Genomic DNA, 21,467 nt, shown 5'->3' on the forward strand with positions numbered 1-21,467 from the left:
GCCTCTAAACCTGGGATATTACATGCTCATACCAATATCCATGAGGAAACTCTTAATTCTGAGAAGTCAGAGTGACTTGCTTACTATCATTGTCGTGGTTATTCGGGATGAAATATCATATGACTTGTGGGTGATCATCTTTTTATGGAGCTCTCTCCACACATGTTACAAAAAAGACATAGATTTATCCTAATCATAAGTAATACCAATGCTATAGGTGGATCTTACATTGTTCTTCGCCTTGCATTTTCATTACCATTTACATCGCGTTTGTCTCTATGTTTGCTTTTATTTCCAGTTATTACTTTACACATAAAACAACTCTCTTTAAAACAATCTTACTTGAGATCAAGGATAGCTTACATGTATCTTCTGATAGATAGTGACGAGGGGCATAAATACCTTAACTAAATGGCTCTCTCTTGTCCGGTACTTTTACTTTTGAAACTAGCTACAAATATACATGCGCACTTGCACACATCACGGGCCCATGAGATCGAGACCGTCCGCCAGAGGCAGCCGAACTTGTCTATTCCTCCTTGAGGGTGGCGCCGTAGGTCGGTGATGGAGGCCAGGGCGGTGTCTAAGCTCGGGAAGGAGATGTTGGTCCTGACAGGGATGGGGAGCACGAGCGGATGGACGTCTCGCGACGACAATGGGCGGCACGGGGTTCCCAATCTCTTTGCCATATTCCAACTTTTTCGAACGTTACCATTTTTCACTTTAGCCCTTGTAGTTTTTGTTATTGAAAAATAGGAACTCTCGACGGTAGGGGGCTAACATACGAGGTCAAGTTTAGGCCACCTCAGCAAAATACGATGTCATACTCTTCATAGCGATCCTTGAGCCGTCTTCATATACGAAAACCCTCCTTGGCAGTCGACCGCGCGCGCGGTCGACTCTTCCGCGCGAAGCGCTCACGCGAAGCGGTACGCCTCTTCCCGTTTTGTCGTTTTGCGTCGGGATACTTTCCCCTTTTAGTTCGGGAGCAGAGGATGGAAGGCTTGCGCCCCGCTCCTCAATGAGTCAACGGCGTATGTCACCAACTCGCCGGAGGGGCTGTCCAGCCGTTGATTCCATTCGCCGGCGCCGGGAAATATGGCCTCGAGCGATGGCGCTGTGAGATCGAGATCTCGTCAGGTATGCTGGTATACGTAGCTTCCGAGCCGAATCTGGAGGTACATGGCCGCGGAGACACGAGGGATCTAGGAGGTGGACGCGGCGTGTTGCTGGAGGACGGTCCGCCGGCGGGAGGAGCTTCCTGGCGGAGCAGTTGGGAGAGAGAGAGGCGTGGCCTGAGAACGATGGCGTTCTTTTTTGTTTTTTCGGGATGTATCGATGGCTCAACCTTGTTTTTTTTTTTTTTTTTTTTATGGCGTTCTTTTTTGTTTTTTCGGGATGTATCGATGGCTCAACCTTGTTTTTTCGGGATGTAACGATGGCTCAACCTTGTTGGTGTGTCCGTGTGGGAGATGGGCCAGGAGGTAGTTGGGCCGTTCGTTGCTAGTTCAATTCCCTTTTGTCCTTTTTCCTTTTTTTGTTGGTTATTGAATTTGATTATATAGTTTCAAACAAAATTACTTTTGCTGAATTTTATCAATTCCCTTTTATTTATTGTGAGCAAACCTTTTGAATTTTATCATTTTACAATTCCCTTTTATTGTTAAACTCTACTTTTATGTTATATTAGAATGTGTTATTTTAGTATCAAGATTCATGTTTTTGGAATAGATTTTTTATAGTTCCCTTTTTCGGGTAGTGGTTTTTAGAGGGGAAAATAACGGGTGGGAAAACCACTTGCAACTCAAAAGAACTATCACTTGCTACTTAAATTAAGTATTTTCTTGTCAAGGTTTCTCATGTTCTTGGTGAAATAATATTCATAGTTGATAATTTGGAGTTGGTAACTTTTCATATTTTACCGTTGATAAATAATTGGTAGAGTGTTTGATAAATTGTGAGCTAAAAATGTTCCAAAAATTATTCTAAATAAAATTAGATTTTCGGATCGATAATTTTTCTCATTTACCGTTGATAAATAACGAATAGATGGGTTGATAAATTGTGAGCTAAAAATGTTTCCAAAATTATTCTAAATAAAATAAGGTTTTCAGGTCGATAACTTTTCACATTTACCGTTGGTAAATATTGGGCAGAGCAGTTGATATATTGTGAGCTAAAAATGTCCTCACAATATTTTAAAAAATTAGCTTTTCGGATGGATAACTTTTCGTATTTACCATTGATAAATAACGGATGGAGGCGTTGATAAATTATGACCTAAAATGTTTCTAAAATATCCTAAATAAAATTATTATTTTGGGTTGATAACTTTTCACGTTTACCATTGCTAAATAACGAACAAAGCGGTTGATAAATTGTGAGCTAAAAATATTCCCAAAATTATTCTAAATATAGGATTTCGGGTCGATAACTTTTCACATTTACCGTTGAAAAATAACTAGTAGGGGGTTCGTAAATTTTGGAGCTAAAAATGTCTCAATGATATTCTAAATAAAATTAACTTTTTAGGTCGATAATTTTGCATATTTACCGTTGATAAATAATAGGGAGAGGGGTTGATAAGTTGTAAGTAAAATATTTTAAATTAAATTAATTTTTATGGTCGATAATTTTTTACATTACCATTGATAAATAACGAGTGGAGGGGTTGATAAATTAGAATAGATTCATTCCGACATAATTAATTTCCGTCTAATATTGCATGCATGGTCTGCACATTTGCTACGTTTTTTTTAAATTTTGATCAAGTTCATCATTTTACTGTTTCTGCGATGTTGAGTATAGTACAAAAGATGTCCGTCGCCTTATATGACACGAATTGATTGGAGGTCTGATGGTTAGCTTTGCTCGCAGCGGCGCGGGCAGCCACCAAGTCGCGGGTTCGATTCCCTTCGTCGACACACGAATACATTTTTACAACCAACCATCGGTCGCGGACCTTCCGGAAACGGAAACAGGTAAAACTGATTTGATTTCCATTTTCGGAAACGCAGCCTTGTCGGAATTCGACCGCTCGCTTCGGATGCGGCGGTCGGTCGCTAGCTAGGCTCGCCCCTTCATATACCGTATAATGCGTATTTCTAAGCACGGTGATGGACTCGGACAAAGCTGCCGAGTTTAGGTAGGCCCGATGTATTTACTCTTTATTCTTCTACAAAAAAAAATCAGTTTCAATGCATTTGAATTCTTGGCACGACGACGCACCCAGCACGCGGACACGCAGCTGCAGAGACACGTGAGCCAAGCAAAAGTCAGAACGAAAAGCGGATGACCATCCCAGAGGTGGTGGCCCGCCCGTCAGTCAACCTGCGTCGGCCTGTCTCCTCTGTCCCCCTACCCTACCCGCTACGGCTACTACTACAGCCTACCCTTGTCTCCTTCCCATTTCAAATTTCAAAACCCACCACGCGCACCGCACACACGGACACGCTCTGCTCTCTGCTCTGCCTCCTCGAACCCTCCGCGAGCTCGCCTCGGAATCCGGCGAGGAGCTCCATAGAAAAATCCAGCGCGCGTGGGGCGGAGGAGGAGGACGCAGGAAGGAACGAGGCGAGGAGCATCCGAAGCTGCCCTGGCCTTGTCGCGTCCAGCCCCCACTCCCTCTCCTCTTCTCCCCACCGGCCCGTTCTTTGCTCAGTAGCTGCTCACCTCGGCTTCGAGTGAGGCGAGAGGGTTGCGGGTTCGGCCCAGCTTCGAGGCGCGAGGTAGGTATCATCAAGCTCGGAGATTCAGATTGGTGTGGGGGCAGATTCTCGGTTGCTGGTTTCGGGTGGGGATTCCGAGGGGGCTTGCTCGAGCTCAGATTCGTCTCCTCTTTCTTGTTTCCAGGTGCATCTGAACTCTGAAGGGGCTGCAAGAATCTCCGGCGTTTTTGCGCCCTGGTCTGCTACATTCCCGCAGCCGGATGGGAGGAGGTAAGATCCTCTAAGAATCACGCATCTCAAGCAGCAGCAGGTAGATGTAGCACTAGTACATACTGGTACGCTCGATCTCTTAGGCTGAATCGAAGGTTCGATTCTGCCATGCCGTTCTTGGTGCTGTGCCGGGCAGAAAAGGATTAGGAATCCGGTGCTTCTGGTTGTGCGGAACACACCTCAGACCATTCCCTGCTCGATTGCCCAGGCCTTTACAATCTTTGTTTGCAATTTGCTTCGTGTAAAATCTAATTACTGCTGCGAATGGAGATGGGGAGATACACTGCTATTTTGATTGCAATAAATGTTAATCCTTCAGAGCCCAGACCACTTAATAAAAAGGTATTCCTGGGAGCAACTAGAAAGCACATTGTCAAGATTAAGTCTTTCTTTATGGTCCTGCCTAGAGTCTTGGCGACAAGCATACATTTGACCAGATATTGAGTTCAATTGTTTGCTTATTTAATCTTCATGGGCAAGTCAGAAAGACAATTATACATGGTCCTTCACTTCTTCAGCATTGATAGTTTGTTACTGGTTTCTTTATTTTTATATTACTATTGTTGTGGTGACAGTGGTTCCCTGGGAAATTACTCACGTTTCCACCCTCTTCTATCTGCAGGCACTGTAGCATTGAACTGAAGTTCCGCCGCCGTTGCATGGTTGGTGTTCAGAGTCCTGGAATCTTGACTGAAGATGAAGGAGGATATCATGTTCGACAACCAATCGAAACCGTGCAGATCCAGGGTTGACTCCAAAAGCAACCAGAATCCTCTCAAGCCCAAATTTGGGTCATCATGGGGGTCCCAAATCGTCAAGGGGTTCACAGCCGACAAGAAAACCAAGAAGGCGTCAGCCATTGCAAGCAAGAAACCGCCTCTTGCAAGCGTGGAGAATGTCAACCAGAGCAACCAACAGATCCAATACCATTCTAGGGTTAAGAGATCTCTGATAGGAGATTTTCCTTGCTCACCTGCTGGTTCTCAAGTTCATCCCCATGTCTTTGATTGCCACGGTATTAGGTCCCCGGCATCTCATGATCTCTTCTTTGAGCTGGACCATCTCAGGGAACAACTACGTGAATCGAAGGAAAGAGAATCAGCATTGCAATCGGAGTTGCGGCAATGCAAAGAAAATCCAAGGGTTTCAGAACTCGAGAAGGAGCTTGACTCTAGGAAGAATGAGATTGACAGGCTTGCACGGCTTAAAACATCATTTGAAGCTGAGAAAACAAGTCTTTCTGAGCAGTTATCAGCTCTATCTTCTATGGTGGAGCAGCACGAGGAAACTGTAAGATTGGATGGGCATGGCACTAGGGCATCTGTTACAGGTCGGGACAATGCATCTTGTTCAGGGAACTTGGAGTTCGAAGTTGTTGAGCTGCGACGCTTAAACAAAGAGCTTCAGTTTCAGAAACGAAGTCTTGCAATCAAGCTCTCTTCAGCAGAGTCCAAATTGGCTGTCCTTGAAAAAAATGCAGAGGTACCATTTCATGAACTCCACCATTTGTAATGGAAAGAAATTACTAGTTTTATTTCAACTAATCATCTTTGAACCCTTCTTATTTTCACCAGAGCGAGATAGTTGCAAAGGCTCAAGCAGAGGCTTCGTTGTTGCGACACACAAATGCGAACTTGAGCAAGCAAGTTGAGGGCCTACAGATGAGTCGGCTAACTGAGGTTGAGGAGCTTGCTTATCTTCGGTGGATCAATTCATGTTTACGTCATGAGCTCTGTAGCTCAGATCAAGCACCTAGAGCAATCTCTGATATTGGTTATAATGATGGCATGGCTTGTAATGATGACCATTGTGATGGCGATGATCCAAATGCTGACAAAAGTTCTGATGATAAAAGACTAAGCATTGCTGAACGTATCAAGCAATGGTCTCAGAATGATAAGAATTGTCAAACAACTAAAAAGGAATCACTTCTTGATAGAGCATGGATTGAAGCCACTGAAGCGCGAAGCCCAACACGTAGGCACTCACTTGGTGGATTAAAGGGATGTACACAGGACTTGAACATTGTGAAGAGGAGGCAATCTGATACCTTTATCTGCCTTCCAGAGGCCGCAGATGAAGTAGCCTCTTGTAATAAGGATCAGACAAGCAGGGAGAAGAGTGATCTTCTAATGGACAAATATGATTTTGCTCAATCTGATAGTCCAAGATTTATTCTTGGCAAACCAGAAATATGCAAGTCTCAATGCTTGGATGTCGAAAAGCGCACCCTGCGCATTCCAAACCCTCCTCCAAGACCTTCAGTGTCCCTGCCACATTCTTCTGGCCCATCAAATGGACCGACTGTAAATCCACCCCGGCCTCCTCCGCCTCCTCCTCCACCGAAGTTTTCCACAAGGAGTACTGGGGTCATGAAGAGGGCACCCCAAGTTGCAGAGCTTTACCATTCACTTATGAGAAGGGACTCAAAGAAAGATACTTCTGGGGGTGCAATCTGCGAAACAGCTAACTCTGCAAATGTGCGGAGTAGCATGATTGGTGAAATTGAGAACCGTTCTTCACATTTGCAGGCTGTAAGTAGAGTAACCAGATTTGACCAAATGACACAATGTGTAGATAACAATAAGTAGCTCGTTCCTACACTTACCATGTGCATTGATTCTTCGTTCCATTTTCAGATCAAGGCGGATGTTGAGACTCAAGGTGAATTTGTGAAATCGTTGATCAAGGAGGTGACTGATGCAGCTTACAAAGATATAGAAGATGTGGTTGCATTTGTGAAATGGCTCGACGATGAACTCGGTTTCCTGGTACGCATATTTCTATTATTACCATTATGTGAGCAATCTTTTCAGTTGGAGCAGTCACTGAAGTTAATATTTCCCATTTAATTGCATTACTTGAAGGTGGATGAGAGAGCAGTCCTGAAGCATTTTGATTGGCCCGAGAGGAAGGCAGACACTCTAAGAGAGGCAGCTTTTGGCTATCAAGACCTCAAAAAATTGGAATCAGAAGTTTCGAACTACAAAGACGATCCACGCCTTCCCTGTGACATTGCACTTAAGAAGATGATAACAGTGTCTGAAAAGTATGGCCATTTTACTATAGATTTTTTTTTTTTATCAGTAGAATCAAATTGGGTACTGAAATTTTGATTGGCATTCCTAATTCAGGACGGAGCGAGGTGTTTACAGTGTTCTGAGGACAAGGGATGCAATGATGAGGCAGTGCAAGGAGTTCAACATTCCTACTGACTGGATGCTTGACAACAATCTTATTAGCAAGGTAAATGATGTATAATTTTCAGTATTGGACTGCTGCCCTGCAGGTTTTAAGTAACTAGTGGTACATTACTATCCTATGTTCCTATCGGTACCTGAAAACATACTTTGGAGTCTAATAGCAGCCTGTAAAGACCTCTGCAGTAATATTTGCTTATACAATTTCAGTAACCCATTTCCCTTCGTCACTGCAGATAAAATTTGCTTCTGTCAAATTAGCAAACATGTACATGAAAAGAGTTGCAATGGAACTTCAGTATATGGGACCTCTGAACAAGGATCTAGCTCTGGAGTATATGCTGCTTCAGGCTGTGAGATTTGCCTTCAGAGTTCATCAGGTAATACAATGTGGCAGTAACTTTTTTTTAAGGCTGTGGCAGTAACTGTAGAACAAGAAAATAAGGAACTAAGTCTTCTGCCTGTATCAAATCAATGCTGATTAGACTACCAGTTACTCTTATAAAAACTGTGTTTTCACCTATCCTAACTATCACATCTGTATGATTTCAATTTTATCTTTCATTTCCATGCTATACATATATAATCAAGAACCCCTGGTTATTCTGGGCTATTTCTGGGGAACCCTTATGTAGAATCTGTATGTTTTATTCAAGTATTAAAACCATAAGCTGCGCCTTCTAAATTGGCAGTTCATTTTTTTCCTTCTCAGTTTGCCGGAGGGTTCGACACCGAGACCATGGATGCATTTGAGGAGCTGAGGAATCTCGTTCACGTCAGGAACAGTACCCAGTAGGGAGGCAATCGAATGTAGTGTGATCTGATTTTGTCTGGGAAAATTGTGGCTTACCCTCTCAGTAAGCATGACGGATAATTTGAAGGATTGGCCATTGGTCTGTATGTATTTGCGTGTGCTAGCCTGAAGAAACCAGCTTTGGTGTGCGTAGGCGTAGGAATTTGGTAGAAACATTGATGGAACATGTGGAAGCTATATGTGGATATGCTCCTAGTCGGCATTGGTGACTGTCAATTTGTTAACTTGTCTACTGGAAGCTCATATAGTCTACAATGACGCGATGCAAGGTTTTCGAAGAAGAGAAACACCACATTGTTTTCAACCCAGCCTTCTTGGAAGCAGCAGCAGAACGCTCGCTCCCTGGGTCGCCTGCGTGCGTCCAGGGGCAACTAGGGTTTCCCCGAAGAGGAGTTGCTGTTGCCGCCTCTTCTCACCTCATCGCCATCGGGGCCGCTTCCCTTCCTCCTACGGCGGCGGGGATTGTCCTTCCTCGGTCCTCGTCGGCATCTCTCATCTGGATGCGTGGACGTGGGCCGTGGTGATACCAATATGAGGTGATGCGAGGATCTTACGGTGGTCAGTGAAGATAATGTGGCCGGTGGCCCTCAATTTAATATACCCACCGGGTCATCAGTTTGCAATATATGTTGATGACACCGCCATTTTATTTGTTGAAATCAATCACATTGCTAGGAATCTGTGGGTGTTGACCTGTTTTGAACATGTCATCAATTCAAAATAGGCAGAAATCGATTCTTTCGAAAACTTCTTAGATCTCACTAATACATAAATGACACGCTGTCTTTGAGATGTTATAAAGGACGAGAGAAAATTGCGCTTAGCCAATTGACATCTTGTTTATACACCCAAAGCGCTATGTGTTTTGCTTGCATCTCGCAACGCTCAATACTGATGACTAGACTCGCCCCTCCTAAATGGCATGTGTCCCAAACTATCTGCTTTAGTTGTACGGGGTCTATGAGAAAGGGGATTGGAGGGAGGGGGGGGGGGGGGGGGGGAGTATGGTGAGCCAACTGTTTTTATCAAAACCCTGGGTATAATACCCGCGAAACACCAGAAAAACCTTGCTGCCAAATCAGCCCTTATGGGCCCTATTGATCTAAAGAAAAGTTGGTGATGATAGGGGTTTGTAGGTTCCACGTCGGGCATGGGTTCCTCTCAGCTTGATTACTTTTGCGCGACGCTATAAGGTCAAAATCTGATGACGATGACTATGGAAGTCATATTCCCGTATTCCCCGCCGACGGAGCTACACTGTTGAATACTAGTCTTGTCTACATGACTACGCCTCATTGTTTCATGCTACCTCCGTTCCTTTGAATAAGGCATACACTTTTTTGCAAAGTAAAACGATTTAAACTTTGACCAAGTTTTTAGAAAAAACTATCAATATCTATCACACCTGATCATGTCATTAGATACCCTAGATACATCATGACATGCATTTTCACATTAGATTTATATAGTATGATAGTTTTCAATATATTTTTCTATAGATTTGATCAAACTTTGCCTCGTTTGATTATAGAGAAAACTTATACGTCTTACATTGCGAAACAGGGGTAGTATTAGCTTTTAACATGTAAGCAGTCTTGAAAGCTTCTTAGCTTCATACATAGTGGTTAAAATGGACTCGGCGATAACTTATTTTGTGTTTAGCCGTCTGTCATGACATGTCTTCTTCCTTATTGAACTTGTTTTGGCGGATCTATAAAGAATGGCATAGTGAAGCTTCCACTCTCTAAAAAGAGAGGTGGGTACCAACATGAACTCTTATTAATTTGCAAGGGTTCTATCGTCAACTAAATTTTATAGCTTCTTTTATACCCCTTCCAATTCGGAAAACTACCAGATGAACTATTTTGCAAAAAAAACCTCACATTTACCAGTTCCTTAACCCGCACTCCATTATGTTCTTGTTAGAGCGAGTGAAAAAAAGTTAGCTAACCATAATTGAGGTGAGAGACATTCTTCGTGCATGGTCCGTTCTGAGACAAACCATCAATGCTAACTTTTGGAAGGATTTAATTAAAAACGTAATTGCATTGACAGTCGGACACTTATTTAGGATCGGAGAGAGTACTTTTAATTAAATAACATATGTTGCCAAGCTCCATCCTTTTCTCCACTCCTCCACAAAACCTAGCCGCTGGGCGCATCCTTGGAGGCGGTCCAGAAACATGCCACCCCATCGGTGTGCTTATCGGTCTACCCCGGACCGGGAGAAGGTCTTACTTATTTGTAGGTTAGATTGTCTTGGCGAGGATGATGAGGTTCCTCCTCGCTGTGCTTCCGTTAAATGGTACCGACTCTGGTTCCAATAGGTAGTACGTAGATGGTTCTGTCTTTGATCCCTTATTAGATCCGGTGAACTTGTTTAAGAGTCGGTGGACACCGACACATTGGCTTTGTGCACATGTTGGTGGAAGCAACCGTATCTTCTCAGTATACGTCTGTATTTGTTTGGACATTCATGCATATGCTAGGATTTTTTTTGTATTTTTTTAATTAAAAAGAATACCTGTTGTCACCACAGATTTTCATACACGTCCGATACTTTGGCACACATTTGAACATGAGGACCTGTCTGCAATCTCATTAAAGTAGAAAGGCCGTTTCGCAACATTAGCAAAATCCCCAATCGGTCCAAGCCCTAGCCGCAAATTGAGCCCGGTCCCAACTCTCCTCTCCCCGCCTCTTCTTCTCCACCGGCGGCCGCCGGCGAGGCCTCGCCGGAGAATCCGCCTTCCACCGCCCACCCGTGATTTCCCGCCGCACGTCCCAAAGCTCGATGGCTGCGTCGTCTCCCGCCTCCAGCGGCAAGGCGGCGAGCGACTCCTCCGCTCCTGCCCCGGCGGTCGCCAACGGCAATGGGACGCCGCAGAAGCCGCCCTCCGGCCCCGGCTTCGACATGCCCAAGCCCAACCTCCGCGGGCTGAACAAGCCCAAGTGCATCCAGTGCGGCAACGTCGCCCGCTCCCGGTAAGAAGGGACAGGATTTGTCGAGCTTCTCTGATCTTGGAGTTCTGTGTCCTTGTCAGGTTCATGAAATTTATGCGTTGATTGGCCTTTCAGGTGCCCCTTCCAGTGTTGCAAGAGCTGCTGCTACAAAGCCCAGAACCCTTGTCATATTCACGGTATGCCTAATACTACTGCCGCGAGATGCAATAGATCTTTGCCGTCTACAATGAATTGCAGTTTTTGTTAGCTATTCGGGAGCAGTTTGCGAAGCTGCTATCCAAGTATCGGCACCAGCCCATTGTTTGCCTGACATGATTTTCCTGTTGCCCCCTACTCTTGGTTTTAGCCCTTCCCGTCACTGGTTATAATTAGGGTTTTGTTGCTTCCTTAGCCGAGATGAGCTATATGTTATCTGGAGTGGCTAGCCTCTTCACCGTTCAACCTCACTAGTTTAGCGGTTCTATAGTTCTGGATTTGTTTGGTTCTGTAGACGGTAGGAGCTTGCTCAATCTTAGGTATGCTAGATAATCAATTTTATCCAAGTCATCTCATTCGGGCCAAGGATTACGAGTCGACAAGTCGAGTCGAGTCGTCAGGGTACCGACTCATAGACTAGTCGTGACTAGTCTATCTAGACTACTGCTGGACTAGTCGACGTGTACTTCAGCAGTAGCTAGTACATATATGGCAACCAGATAGGAGCAAAACCAGCGGGGGGAGGGCGTCGCAATGCTTGTGGCCGCCGCCAATCTAGCCTGGAAATAGCCAGTGTTCTAACTTTCCATCTCGCGGGCTGAGAGCCTCACTTATTCATGCCAAAATTGAGTCAATCGACTCAGATACTAAGACTAATCTAGATTAGTCCATGACTAGTTGCTCGACCGCTCGACTCTACAAACTAGTCGAGTCGAACAAGCTAGTCGACAGTCAAGTTAAGACTCATAGACTAGTCGAGCGACTAGTCTAGACTAGTCGTTAGACTCATAATCAATGATTCGGGCTGACGTTTTGCTATTTGACCTTCGGTGACAGTAGGCAACTTCAAGTGGCTAGTAGTTTTGTTAAAAACTGAACTTATATTTGGTCTCTCTTGTGATTGCTGTTAAAGGTGTTTGGTATCAGGATTGTAGGAAGTAATTAACTTCAATGAGAAGAAGAGGGTGATTGATCTGACCCTTCCTTAGCATATAGTGTATGGAAACAGGAGCATGGCCTTCTTGATCTTATAAGGGGCGGAGGAAGAGGACGGTGAAGAGAAACAAAAAGAGCCCTGCGGTTTGTGAGTGAAGTGTGTTGAAGAGAAGGTGCTAATAGCAGAAGGAGACTTCATTATTTTCCCCATTCCAGCGATAAAATATTTTTGTCCGAAAGTGCATCAGCAAGTTTTCTAGTCCTCTGAAGCAAAGTTATTCCCGAGAGGCAGGATATATGTACAGTTTAAGCATTGTTTAGCCAACCAAAGCATATGAGAGAGCTTGCTTTATGTCTTGGGAAGTTAGGATTTAGGATCCAACCGCGCACCTTTATTTTTCATGGCAGATTAAGGGGTTGTTGGGCTAGAACATTTTCTTATGGCTGTGCTATTTACTTATGGTACTATTTAAATCTGCCTCTGAACTCCATTTATCTTCACTTGTAGTTTCTTTTACTTTGTTTCCGTGCAGTATGATGTCTGTATTAAACAATTTAGTGGTTTGTCTTTGAACTCTTTGTTTTATAAATATAGCACTAATCCTTTCTTGCTCCATTTTTCATGACAGTTCTCAAAACGAACAACACATTGCCAGAAAAGACACCACCAGCTCCTGCCCCCTCGTCAGACCAACCATTAACTAATTCACCTGTAACTGGGTAATCTTCATAAACTGGTAGTCAAAATTCATATAATGCAAAAGGTCATTATTTATAATGCTTGCTTGTCATGTGCTGTAGTTCTTCGTCGAGGCTGTCTTCTGTACAAAAGCTTCCCCTTCATTTTCTTAACTCACTCCGAACACGAAAGTCCTTTGCCAAGAAGGTTCTTTGCCTTTCTACCCTGTTCCACTGTTTTGAATAATTTTGTATATTCCTGTGGTTAAAAACTTGAAGTACTTATGTTTTAGGATGTTGCCAGCATAAACAAGTGGAGGTTTATGAAGCTAAAGGAACATATGCAAGGAGACATCGATGCTGAAAATGAAGCATATGATAGGTATACACAGAACATTGGGTTACTGGAGGAAACGTTCTATCTCACAGAAGATGCTGCTGGTGAACATGAAACTGAAGCAACTTCTTCAGAAGAAAGGATGGAAATAATGGTTTCTGAGGCAAAGGTGAGGTTAAAATCTGATCGTGCAAATGCTGATGGCTTTAAAGAGAGAATTGCCATTGTCTTGGATCAGAAGCTGAAGGAATTGCAAGAGAAACACAGTACCTATGAGGAAGGCAACTCCTCTGACCAAAATATAGATGGCCATAGAAAGCTGCTGAAGTTAAGCATAAAGCAGCAAATGGCGAGAAACGCGAAAACGAATGAGCTGCTTGCTAGGTTGACAAAAGCACAGAGCGGGGATGATTTAAAGCCTTGCCTTGATATAATGGCACAGCTGTTTGAAAAGGAGAATGCTTCCTCCTGCATGGATGCATCCGAAAAGCCAAGTAACCAAGAATTAACTGTAGCGACTGCACCCTCTTATTCCTTTCCAAAGCTCACGAATAGGCTGGAGGTTGATGAGAATATGGTGTCTATGATCAATGAATTATCTTCTTTGAGTCAGGTCGTTCAGCTATAATCTGGGATCTGGACTGGATTCTTGCTGTCTAGTAACTTCAGAATGTAACTTGTACTACTATCTAGTGTTTCCTTGCTGTCTTGTCTAATGTAATCTAGTGATGGCAAGCAAGTCAAAACTATCAGATCAATGCAGTTTTTTTTTTTTTTTTGTCTCCACAGCTATTATGAATTGAATCTCGAGAACATTTTGAAAATTTACACTTGTTTTCTGAAGATAATGTGGCGAATTTTAATGATGATATATTCATCCTCTGTGATGAAAATTTACACTTGAAATCTCAGATTTCAGCGATGTTTCGTGCAAGCTTGCCTCTGTGAAATGTTATTGAGCTTAATGATGAAAAACCTCTCTGGTAGAAAACTACATATCTGCGGAAAACAACCGCATCAAACAGTGACCCAGCACAAGAACCAAAATCAATCGGCAACAAATCCACATGAGTTAAACACCCGTTGGTCATTTTAATTCGGAGGCCATTGGAGTCAGATCAAGTCGTGTGGACTTATGCTAACTTTCATCAATCAATTAAAAGAGGAAACAAGAAGAATTCCCCGCTTTTGCTAACTTCATCAATCAAATTTAGAGGAAAAACGAATGAATCCAAAGAAGCTCACTACAACTCATGCTAGCTTGATCAAATCAAAAGAGGAAACAAGAATCCAATGAATTCCTTCTGCAAAGTATGCTAGTTTCATCAAATTAGAAGGGGGGAAAAGAAGAACTTGCGCTAATTTTTCTTGAGGCGCTTGCAAGCCTCAGAATCTCCCATACCCTCACGGCCTCTCCTGGGGCACGCGGCCGCAGCGCACGCCGCCCTGAGCCTGCCGCAGCGGTGCCGGTCGGCGAACGCCATGGTGGCGCTGAGCGTCCGGTTGCTGAGGACGCCGCACAGGAGGCTCTCGCAGTGCCACTTGAGCGCCTCGACGCCGCACCCGTCCGCGGCGAGGAACATCCGCCGCAGAAACTCAGCCATCCCTTCGCCGCCGTCGTCGCCAGCGACGGGAGCGGGAGGCACCTCTAGGTTGTCGGTGTAGATGAAATGGAGCAGAGCCTTGAACACCGCGGGCTCCATGTCGTTGTCCAAGGTTATTTCAACGGACGGCGGCGGCGGCGGCCGAGTCTTGGTCTTGGTCTTGGCCTTGTCGGTGGCGGCCGCGGCGTCCAGGAGCTTCTTCCTGAGCAGCGGGGACCGCGCCGCGAGGATCGCCCCGTGCGCGGGGAAGGCCTCGCCTCTGACGCGCACCGTGACGTCGCACCCGTGCTTGTCCTCCAGGAGCCTGCCGAGATCCTCGGGCAGGCCCGGCGGCTGTGGCACCGCCTGCGTGATCATCGGCGTTACCGGCGGTGGCGGTGGCGCCGCCTGCGTGATCATCGGCATCACCGGCTGCGTGATCATCGGCGTCACCGGCTGGGGCACCCACGGGCGAGGCGTAACCACGCGGACGTCGCACCTGATGGCGAGGCTGCCGTTCCTGACGTACTGGGGCGTCTCCAGGTCGCTCCCGCGGCAGGACGGCTCGCCCCAGAACCAGTTGGTCGAGTCGAACACGGCGTGCAGCCCGCCGCCGCCGCCGAGGATCGAGTGCCACTGCCCGCAGGACTGGTCCATGAGCGCGAGGTCGAACCAGGCCGGGACGACGGCGTCGGGCGTGAGGAGCTCCAGGTAGACGGAGACGTGGTGCTGGCCGTCGGCGGAGGCGTCGGAGCCGGCGGGGTAGAAGAGGATCGCCCAGCTGTGGCCGCCCACGTCGAAGGCGCCAGACGTCACGGGCATCCCGACGCCGCGGGACATGAGCAGGGTGTAATTGTGCACGAGGAAGGCGTGCCCGCCCTCCGCCACCTCCGCCGTGCACGACGACGTCGTCAGCGTCGGCCGACCCGGCGCGGGGAAACGCGGCGAGGCTCGTGGGGTCCCCGCGGAAGACGGGGAGGAAGCGGCTGGCGACGGCAGTGTCAATCGCGGTGGCGCCGTAGTCCATGCGCCCGTGGATCGACCCAGTTGTGCGTGCGCCCGTGGGTCGATCAGTGGGATCGCCGGCGCAGCGTTGGGCGGCGCTTGAGAAGGCGGGGCCGGAGCGGCTGTCGGCGGTGCCAACCGCGGTTGTGGCGGTGGCGCCATAGCCCTTGCTGCGCTCGTGGATGGATCCAGTTGTGCGTGAACGCGTGGATCGATCCGTGGGGTCGTCGCCGGCGCAGCGTTGGGCGGCGCTTGCGCGGCCGCGGAAGGCGGGGCCGAAGCGGCTGGCGGCGGTGCCAATTGCGGCCGTGGCGGTGGCGCCATAGCCGGCCTTGCGCTCGTGGATCGCTCCAGTTGTGCGTGCGCCCGGCCGTTAGCAGCTGCTACGGCTAGTGCACGATCGAGGGAAATCTGGTTTGGATTTGGGTGATGGTGGTGGACCTCTCCGAGTCTCGGCGATGGTTTTATAGTGCGTCTGATGTTTCTTTGCTGCATTTTTTACTGCATCGGTAAAGTCGGTGCCGATTCCGATCCCGAATTTGTTACAACAAACTTTCATGCGTACGACAGCTGGCCGGTTCCCCGCCTCTGCTTCGATCGGTGGATGCATGGGTTGGGTTGATTTTTTGTGTGTCGTCACCAGGATGAGTAGTTACACGCTCATACTACCAACACGCTCGGCCTGAACTGTTCATAACCACCATCAAATACAGTTACTTGGTTCATTGCATTTCATCACTGATTGAGATTTTCTTAAGTCTCAGTCAACTTAGAAAAAGTGCAACTACAGTTTAAAGAAAAGCGCAACTCGGTTCAGTTGCACATTTCTTTCAGTGCAACTCAAAGCATATTTTTGTAAATGACTTTGACTTAAGAAAATCTCAGTTGATTGAGACATAGCAAACCGAAAAAGTTTTGTTTCACGGCTGGATCAATGAAATGTACCCAAGAATCACCGGATCGATTCAAACATACGATATGCTAAGTTGCAAAGCACCCTAGTTCCACGTCCACACCCCTTCGTTCATGAGGGGATCCTTAGGTGATTAGGGTTCCTCTGCCTCCCGTTGGCGGTTGCCTCCGATCTGGCCGCCTCTGTGGCTTTCGGGCCATGGAGGTGCGGAGGATCGCGGCTCTTGTCGGCGGGAGGGCTCCGTTTCCCAGTTTTGGGTTCTTCACTCCCTGTCTTTGGGGTATTTGTTTGTAGGGGCGGCGCTCAGGTGGTGGTGGCGCCGCCTCGTGCAATAATGTTTCCCTGGATTCAACTCCATCTCGACGGTGATGTCGAGAAGCTTGTGGGTGTGGTATTCTCAAGGATCTCGTTGTAATTTTTGTTTTTCTTGAACTGCTTTGTACTATTCGCTGTTTCTTTTAATGCTAGTGTCCTATTCGCAAAAATTAAAAGTTGCAAAGCATCCGATTTTTATTCGATTTTTGAGCCCAACAATTTTTCCTGACACGGCACATTATTTTTTTGCGAGTCTTATCCTATATGCCTTACTTTATTTCCGCGTCGCGCTGTGGTTCGCGTCGTGTTAGGGTTTCCAAAGAGGGTCCATTAGAATCTCAAACTTGAGGATCCATAGTTTAAAAAATTCAACAGTAGATAATGATGTGTTATGTCAACATGTAAATTATCAATTTCAAATATCTTGTATTCTTGGCTGTGAAAAAATGCCAAAATTTGATATTTTGCACATTGATAGAACCGGGCTATGTGTAGATAAACATAAAGTGCCCTTTATGACTTTTCCAAAAAAAAAGAGCTATGTGTTACTCGGATACACTTGTACACATCGTTAATGATGGTGTGCAAAACTAATAAGGGGATTTTTCAAAAGGGGGATAACTTAATACAAGTATGTAAACTTAAAAATTATATAAGGAGGAAAAAGAACAACTTATGCTAATCTTTCTTGAGGCACTAGCAATCCAAGATGTCTTGAGGCACTTGCAATTACAAGATTCCGTATCTCCCCTGCTAGCAGTCGCATCCGCAGGGCCTCTTTCTCGGCCCCTGAAAAAGGGGAATCAACTAATACAATCTTGAAACAGGCTTTCGTTTCGATTCATAAATAAATATAAATCAACCACAACTATACAAAGATTGTGATCAAGTCATAAAGCAAAACAAGAGTTCATTGGAGCAACATCACAAACATGTCCAAACTAAAACAACAAAAGCGACGCAGGGTGATATAAGAGGTAGCTCAGCGACTGGATGAAGATGAAAGATGGCCTACCGCCTCAAGCAAGTCTGGAATCATGTTATCCAGCCGCTCTTTGTCCCGCTGTCTACAGCGGATACCACTGCTGCAAAAACGTCAAGAATTTATACACTGAATCAGAAGTGCGTCGTATATATGAATACTTTTCTCGATAACCATCTTATAGTCCACACGGTCTAAGATATCGCAGCAAACAACAACTAGAAGAGGCGTGTCCTCTTTCCTATGCTATATGCCTGGGGATCGAACTAATACGACGATGTACTCGTATGATAACTTAACAAATTATATGAGGATGAAAAATAACAACTTTGTGCTCATTTATATCGAGGCACTAGCTAGCTAGCTAGCAAGCCTCTGAAGAATGTCCGGCACCCTGGTGAGCTTTCTTGAGGCGCTTGCAGTTGGAACATTCCGAATCTCCCTCACTTGTCTCTCTCTTAATGCCGCTGAAATAGTTGCAAACGACTGGTCCAGGAGGGTGACGCGCCGCATGGAACTGGACGCACGCCGCCCTGAGCCTGTCGCAGCGGTGGCGCTCCGCGAACTCCATGGTCGCCCTGAGCGTCCGCTTGCTGAGGTTGGTGTACAGAAGGCTCTCGCACAGCCGCTTGAGCCTCTCGATGCCGCACCCTTCCGCGGCGACGAACAGCCGCCGCGCGAGCTCCGCCGTCTCGTCGTCGTCGTGGCCCTGGGCGTCGGGAGGCAGCTCGTCGGTGTACATGAAGTGGAGCATGGACTTGAAGACAGCGGGTTCCATGTCGTCGTCCAAGGTTATTTCAAAGGGCGAGGGTGCCGTGGTCTCGTTGCTGGTGGTGGCGGCGTCGAGGAGCTTCTTTCTGAGCACCGGGGACCGCGCCGCGAGCACCGCCCAGTGCGCGCGGATGGCCTCTCCTCCGACGCGCACCGTGACGGCCTTCCCGTCCTTGTCCTCCAGGAGCTTGCTGAAATCCTTGGACATGCCGGGCCCCGGAGGCGGCGCTTCGATCCGTGGCAGCTGCTTGGTCTCCGGCGTTTGAGGCGGCTTTATCACGCTGAGGTCGCACCTGATGGTGAGGCCGCCGTTGTGGATGTACACGGACGTCTCGAGGCTGCTTGCTTTCCACGACGGCACGCCCCAGCACCGCGGCGGATGGTGCGGCGGGAGCGTGTTGGTCTGAAAAGTAGTATTGAACCGGGCGTGTCGCATCGGCCTGTCCCCGCCGTCGCCGAACAGCGAGTGCCACCGTCCGGTGGATTGGTCCATCAGTTTCAGGTCGAACAACGCCCGGACCTCCGCGTTTGGGGTCATCAGCTCCAGGTAGACGGAGACGTGGTGCTGGCCGGCGGGGACGGCCTCGGAGCCGGCAGGGTAGAAGCGGATCGACCAGCCGTACCCGCCCACGTCGAAAGTGCCAGAGTTGACGCACTTGCCGACGCCGAGGTCCTTGAGCAACCCGTAACGATTGACGTCGAAGAGGTGCCTGCCCTCCTCCATCTCCGGCGTGCACGACGACCTCGTCAGCCTCGGCGAAACCATCGCGGGGAAACACGAGGTCGGCGGGGCCACCGGCGCAGCATTGGCCGGCGCCTCCGCGGCAGTGGGCGAGGCCGAAGCCTTCACCGCCGCTGCAGACGGGGCGCAAGAGTCCCTCGCCAGTGCCACTCTTGGTTGCGGTGCCGCCATTGTCGTCCTGCTCGTCGATCGATCGAGTTCTGCGTGAGCCGCGGCGGTTTGAACGTGAATCTGCTATTTGGTGCCATAGCTGCGCGCGCGGCGCGGCTATATACAAGGAGAGTCTCGCTCGGGCTTTCACTGACGCAAATCGCAAGAGCTCTTGACCAATACTGCACCGGTTAAACGGAGCTCTTACCTAATCATTTTGTTTGAGTGGCCTGTACCTAGTGGTGATGCATATATAGAAGTGTTTTGAGCTGGGTTATTTATCAAAGTCGATGTTAACTCATATATATCACGAGGCTCAAGTTAAAAGAGGAAACGACCATTGAGCGATGACCATATATTAAGTTCGTGAGACGATTTTCAAACGGACAAGGTTTTTGACTCCAAGTTCATATAAGTTCGTGAAATGATTTGCAGGTTTTCGATACGAGTTCAGGTTCGTGAAATGATTTGCAGGTTTTCGATACGAGTTCAGGTTCGTGAAATGATTTGCAGGTTTTCGATACGAGTTCAGGTTCGTGAAATGATTTGCAGGTTTTCGATACGAGTTCAGGTTCGTGAGATGATTTGCACACGGACAAGAGATTTTTGATCCGAGTCTGTATGAACTTTCATGCATCTATACATGGGGTTAGAGATGAACTCGAGAGTCCAGACCAATCGATCTACAAGTGATTTATTTGGCATGTTGTATCTACTTGGTTTCAAATTTGTTCTCTGGAATACTTTTGGGATTCCAATATTTTAGTTATTCAGGTTTCAAAATTGAGTGCAAAGATATAAAAAAAAACCCTTAAATTTGACGACAATTTGATCAAAGTTTGAGATTTTTTTACAAAGGTTCAAATATTTGTTTGATTCGAAGGATCATACAAAGTAGGTAATTTATTTGCTGCACAATATTTCAGGACAAGACAAGTTGAAACTACAACGCATGGAGGTGATTGATTGTTTAATCTGATGCGATTTTCACTCTGATTCTTCTTTTATACGCGAACAGTTTTAGCTTAGCGTCAACAGGTACGTGGTTGCAAGTGTTGAATACATAAGCATATTACTATATGATTTTATTCGGACAAACAAGTAATAAATCACGATAACAGAAACAACAAGCAGACTAATCAAAAAAAAATTGAAATGGAGGAGCCCAGCCACTTTGATGCATACGGGGCTTTTATTTAAACTTTATTCAACAGGAATCTGCTAACATCATACATCACAATACCCGAAGCCACCACTCAACACCTACAAACCTCACAATAGGTGAAAGTAACATGCCATCAGGCCTCCGCCCTAAAAACAGAAATAAACGCCCCACCAACTAAAAGCCGGGGCATCTCTTGTAAACGAGAGAGAGATTGAGGGAATTCGCCACACCTTGGGGCGTTCAGCTCATGTTAATATATAGGCCCGAGTACGGTGCCTTGGTACACAAGAATACAATCTAATCCTACCAAACCAAGAGATATACATGATCGGTTGAGGAGATTGCTATCTACACTTGCGTAACAAACTATACAGAGTTGATACTCTAACATCCCCCCGCAGTTTGTGCGTCGGGCGAACGAACACACAAACTGTACCGAAAGTCCAAGAAGAGCTGCGAGGGAAGCCCTTTGGTCATAATGTCCGCGAACTGCTGCGAGGAGGGCACATGAAGAACCCGTATCTGGCCGAGAGACACCTTCTCCCGGACGAAGTGGATGTCAATCTCGATATGCTTCGTACGGCTGTGCTGAACAGGGTTCGAGGCCATGTAGACCGCACTGACATTGTCACAGAAGACAATAGTAGCGGCGCGGAGGGGTTGATGAAGCTCCTGGAGAAGCTGACGCGTCCAGCAACACTCGGCGACGGCGTGAGCGACAGCCCTGTATTCCGCCTCAGCACTAGAGCGAGAAACAGTGGCTTGCCGCTTAGATGACC

The 21,467-nt window shown here is 46.7% G+C and overlaps 3 protein-coding genes across 3 annotated transcripts; 2 read left to right on the forward strand and 1 right to left on the reverse strand.

The window, feature by feature from the left end:
- The first annotated feature begins 3,423 nt into the window (after positions 1–3,423).
- LOC127314414 (protein CHUP1, chloroplastic) lies at positions 3,424–8,190 on the forward strand. The gene is made up of 9 exons (XM_051344875.2): positions 3,424–3,728; positions 3,853–3,938; positions 4,561–5,420; positions 5,513–6,472; positions 6,578–6,709; positions 6,806–6,987; positions 7,073–7,184; positions 7,375–7,518; positions 7,851–8,190. The coding sequence occupies exons 3-9, from the start codon at positions 4,635–4,637 to the stop codon at positions 7,932–7,934; spliced, it is 2,400 nt and encodes a 799-aa protein (XP_051200835.1). The 5' UTR covers positions 3,424–3,728; positions 3,853–3,938; positions 4,561–4,634; the 3' UTR covers positions 7,935–8,190.
- Positions 8,191–10,576: 2,386 nt separating this feature from the next.
- Positions 10,577–13,839, forward strand: LOC127314413 (uncharacterized). Its single transcript, XM_051344874.2, has 5 exons — positions 10,577–10,937; positions 11,031–11,092; positions 12,677–12,767; positions 12,849–12,933; positions 13,019–13,839. Exons 1-5 carry the CDS (start codon positions 10,747–10,749, stop codon positions 13,688–13,690), a joined length of 1,101 nt encoding a protein of 366 aa, XP_051200834.1. The 5' UTR covers positions 10,577–10,746; the 3' UTR covers positions 13,691–13,839.
- Positions 13,840–18,224: 4,385 nt separating this feature from the next.
- LOC127315624 (BTB/POZ and MATH domain-containing protein 2) lies at positions 18,225–19,544 on the reverse strand. The gene has a single exon (XM_051346094.1). The coding sequence runs from the start codon at positions 19,542–19,544 to the stop codon at positions 18,225–18,227; it is 1,320 nt and encodes a 439-aa protein (XP_051202054.1).
- Positions 19,545–21,467: the final 1,923 nt, after the last annotated feature.

Source organism: Lolium perenne, chromosome 7 (assembly GCF_019359855.2).
Source record: "Lolium perenne isolate Kyuss_39 chromosome 7, Kyuss_2.0, whole genome shotgun sequence".
Classification (NCBI taxonomy): Eukaryota; Viridiplantae; Streptophyta; class Magnoliopsida; order Poales; family Poaceae; genus Lolium; species Lolium perenne.

Excerpts from the sequence above, each read along its gene's own strand:
- LOC127314413 (XM_051344874.2), top strand. The coding sequence starts at position 10,747 with ATGGCTGCGTCGTCTCCCGCCTCCAGCGGCAAGGCGGCGAGCGACTCC. Across the intron at positions 10,938-11,030 it reads GGCAACGTCGCCCGCTCCCG|GTGCCCCTTCCAGTGTTGCA; the intron begins GTAAGAAGGGAC and ends TTGGCCTTTCAG. Across the intron at positions 12,768-12,848 it reads ACTAATTCACCTGTAACTGG|TTCTTCGTCGAGGCTGTCTT; the intron begins GTAATCTTCATA and ends CATGTGCTGTAG.
- LOC127315624 (XM_051346094.1), bottom strand. The coding sequence starts at position 19,544 with ATGGCGGCACCGCAACCAAGAGTGGCACTGGCGAGGGACTCTTGCGCC.
- LOC127314414 (XM_051344875.2), top strand. The coding sequence starts at position 4,635 with ATGAAGGAGGATATCATGTTCGACAACCAATCGAAACCGTGCAGATCC. Across the intron at positions 5,421-5,512 it reads TCCTTGAAAAAAATGCAGAG|AGCGAGATAGTTGCAAAGGC; the intron begins GTACCATTTCAT and ends TATTTTCACCAG. Across the intron at positions 6,710-6,805 it reads ACGATGAACTCGGTTTCCTG|GTGGATGAGAGAGCAGTCCT; the intron begins GTACGCATATTT and ends CATTACTTGAAG.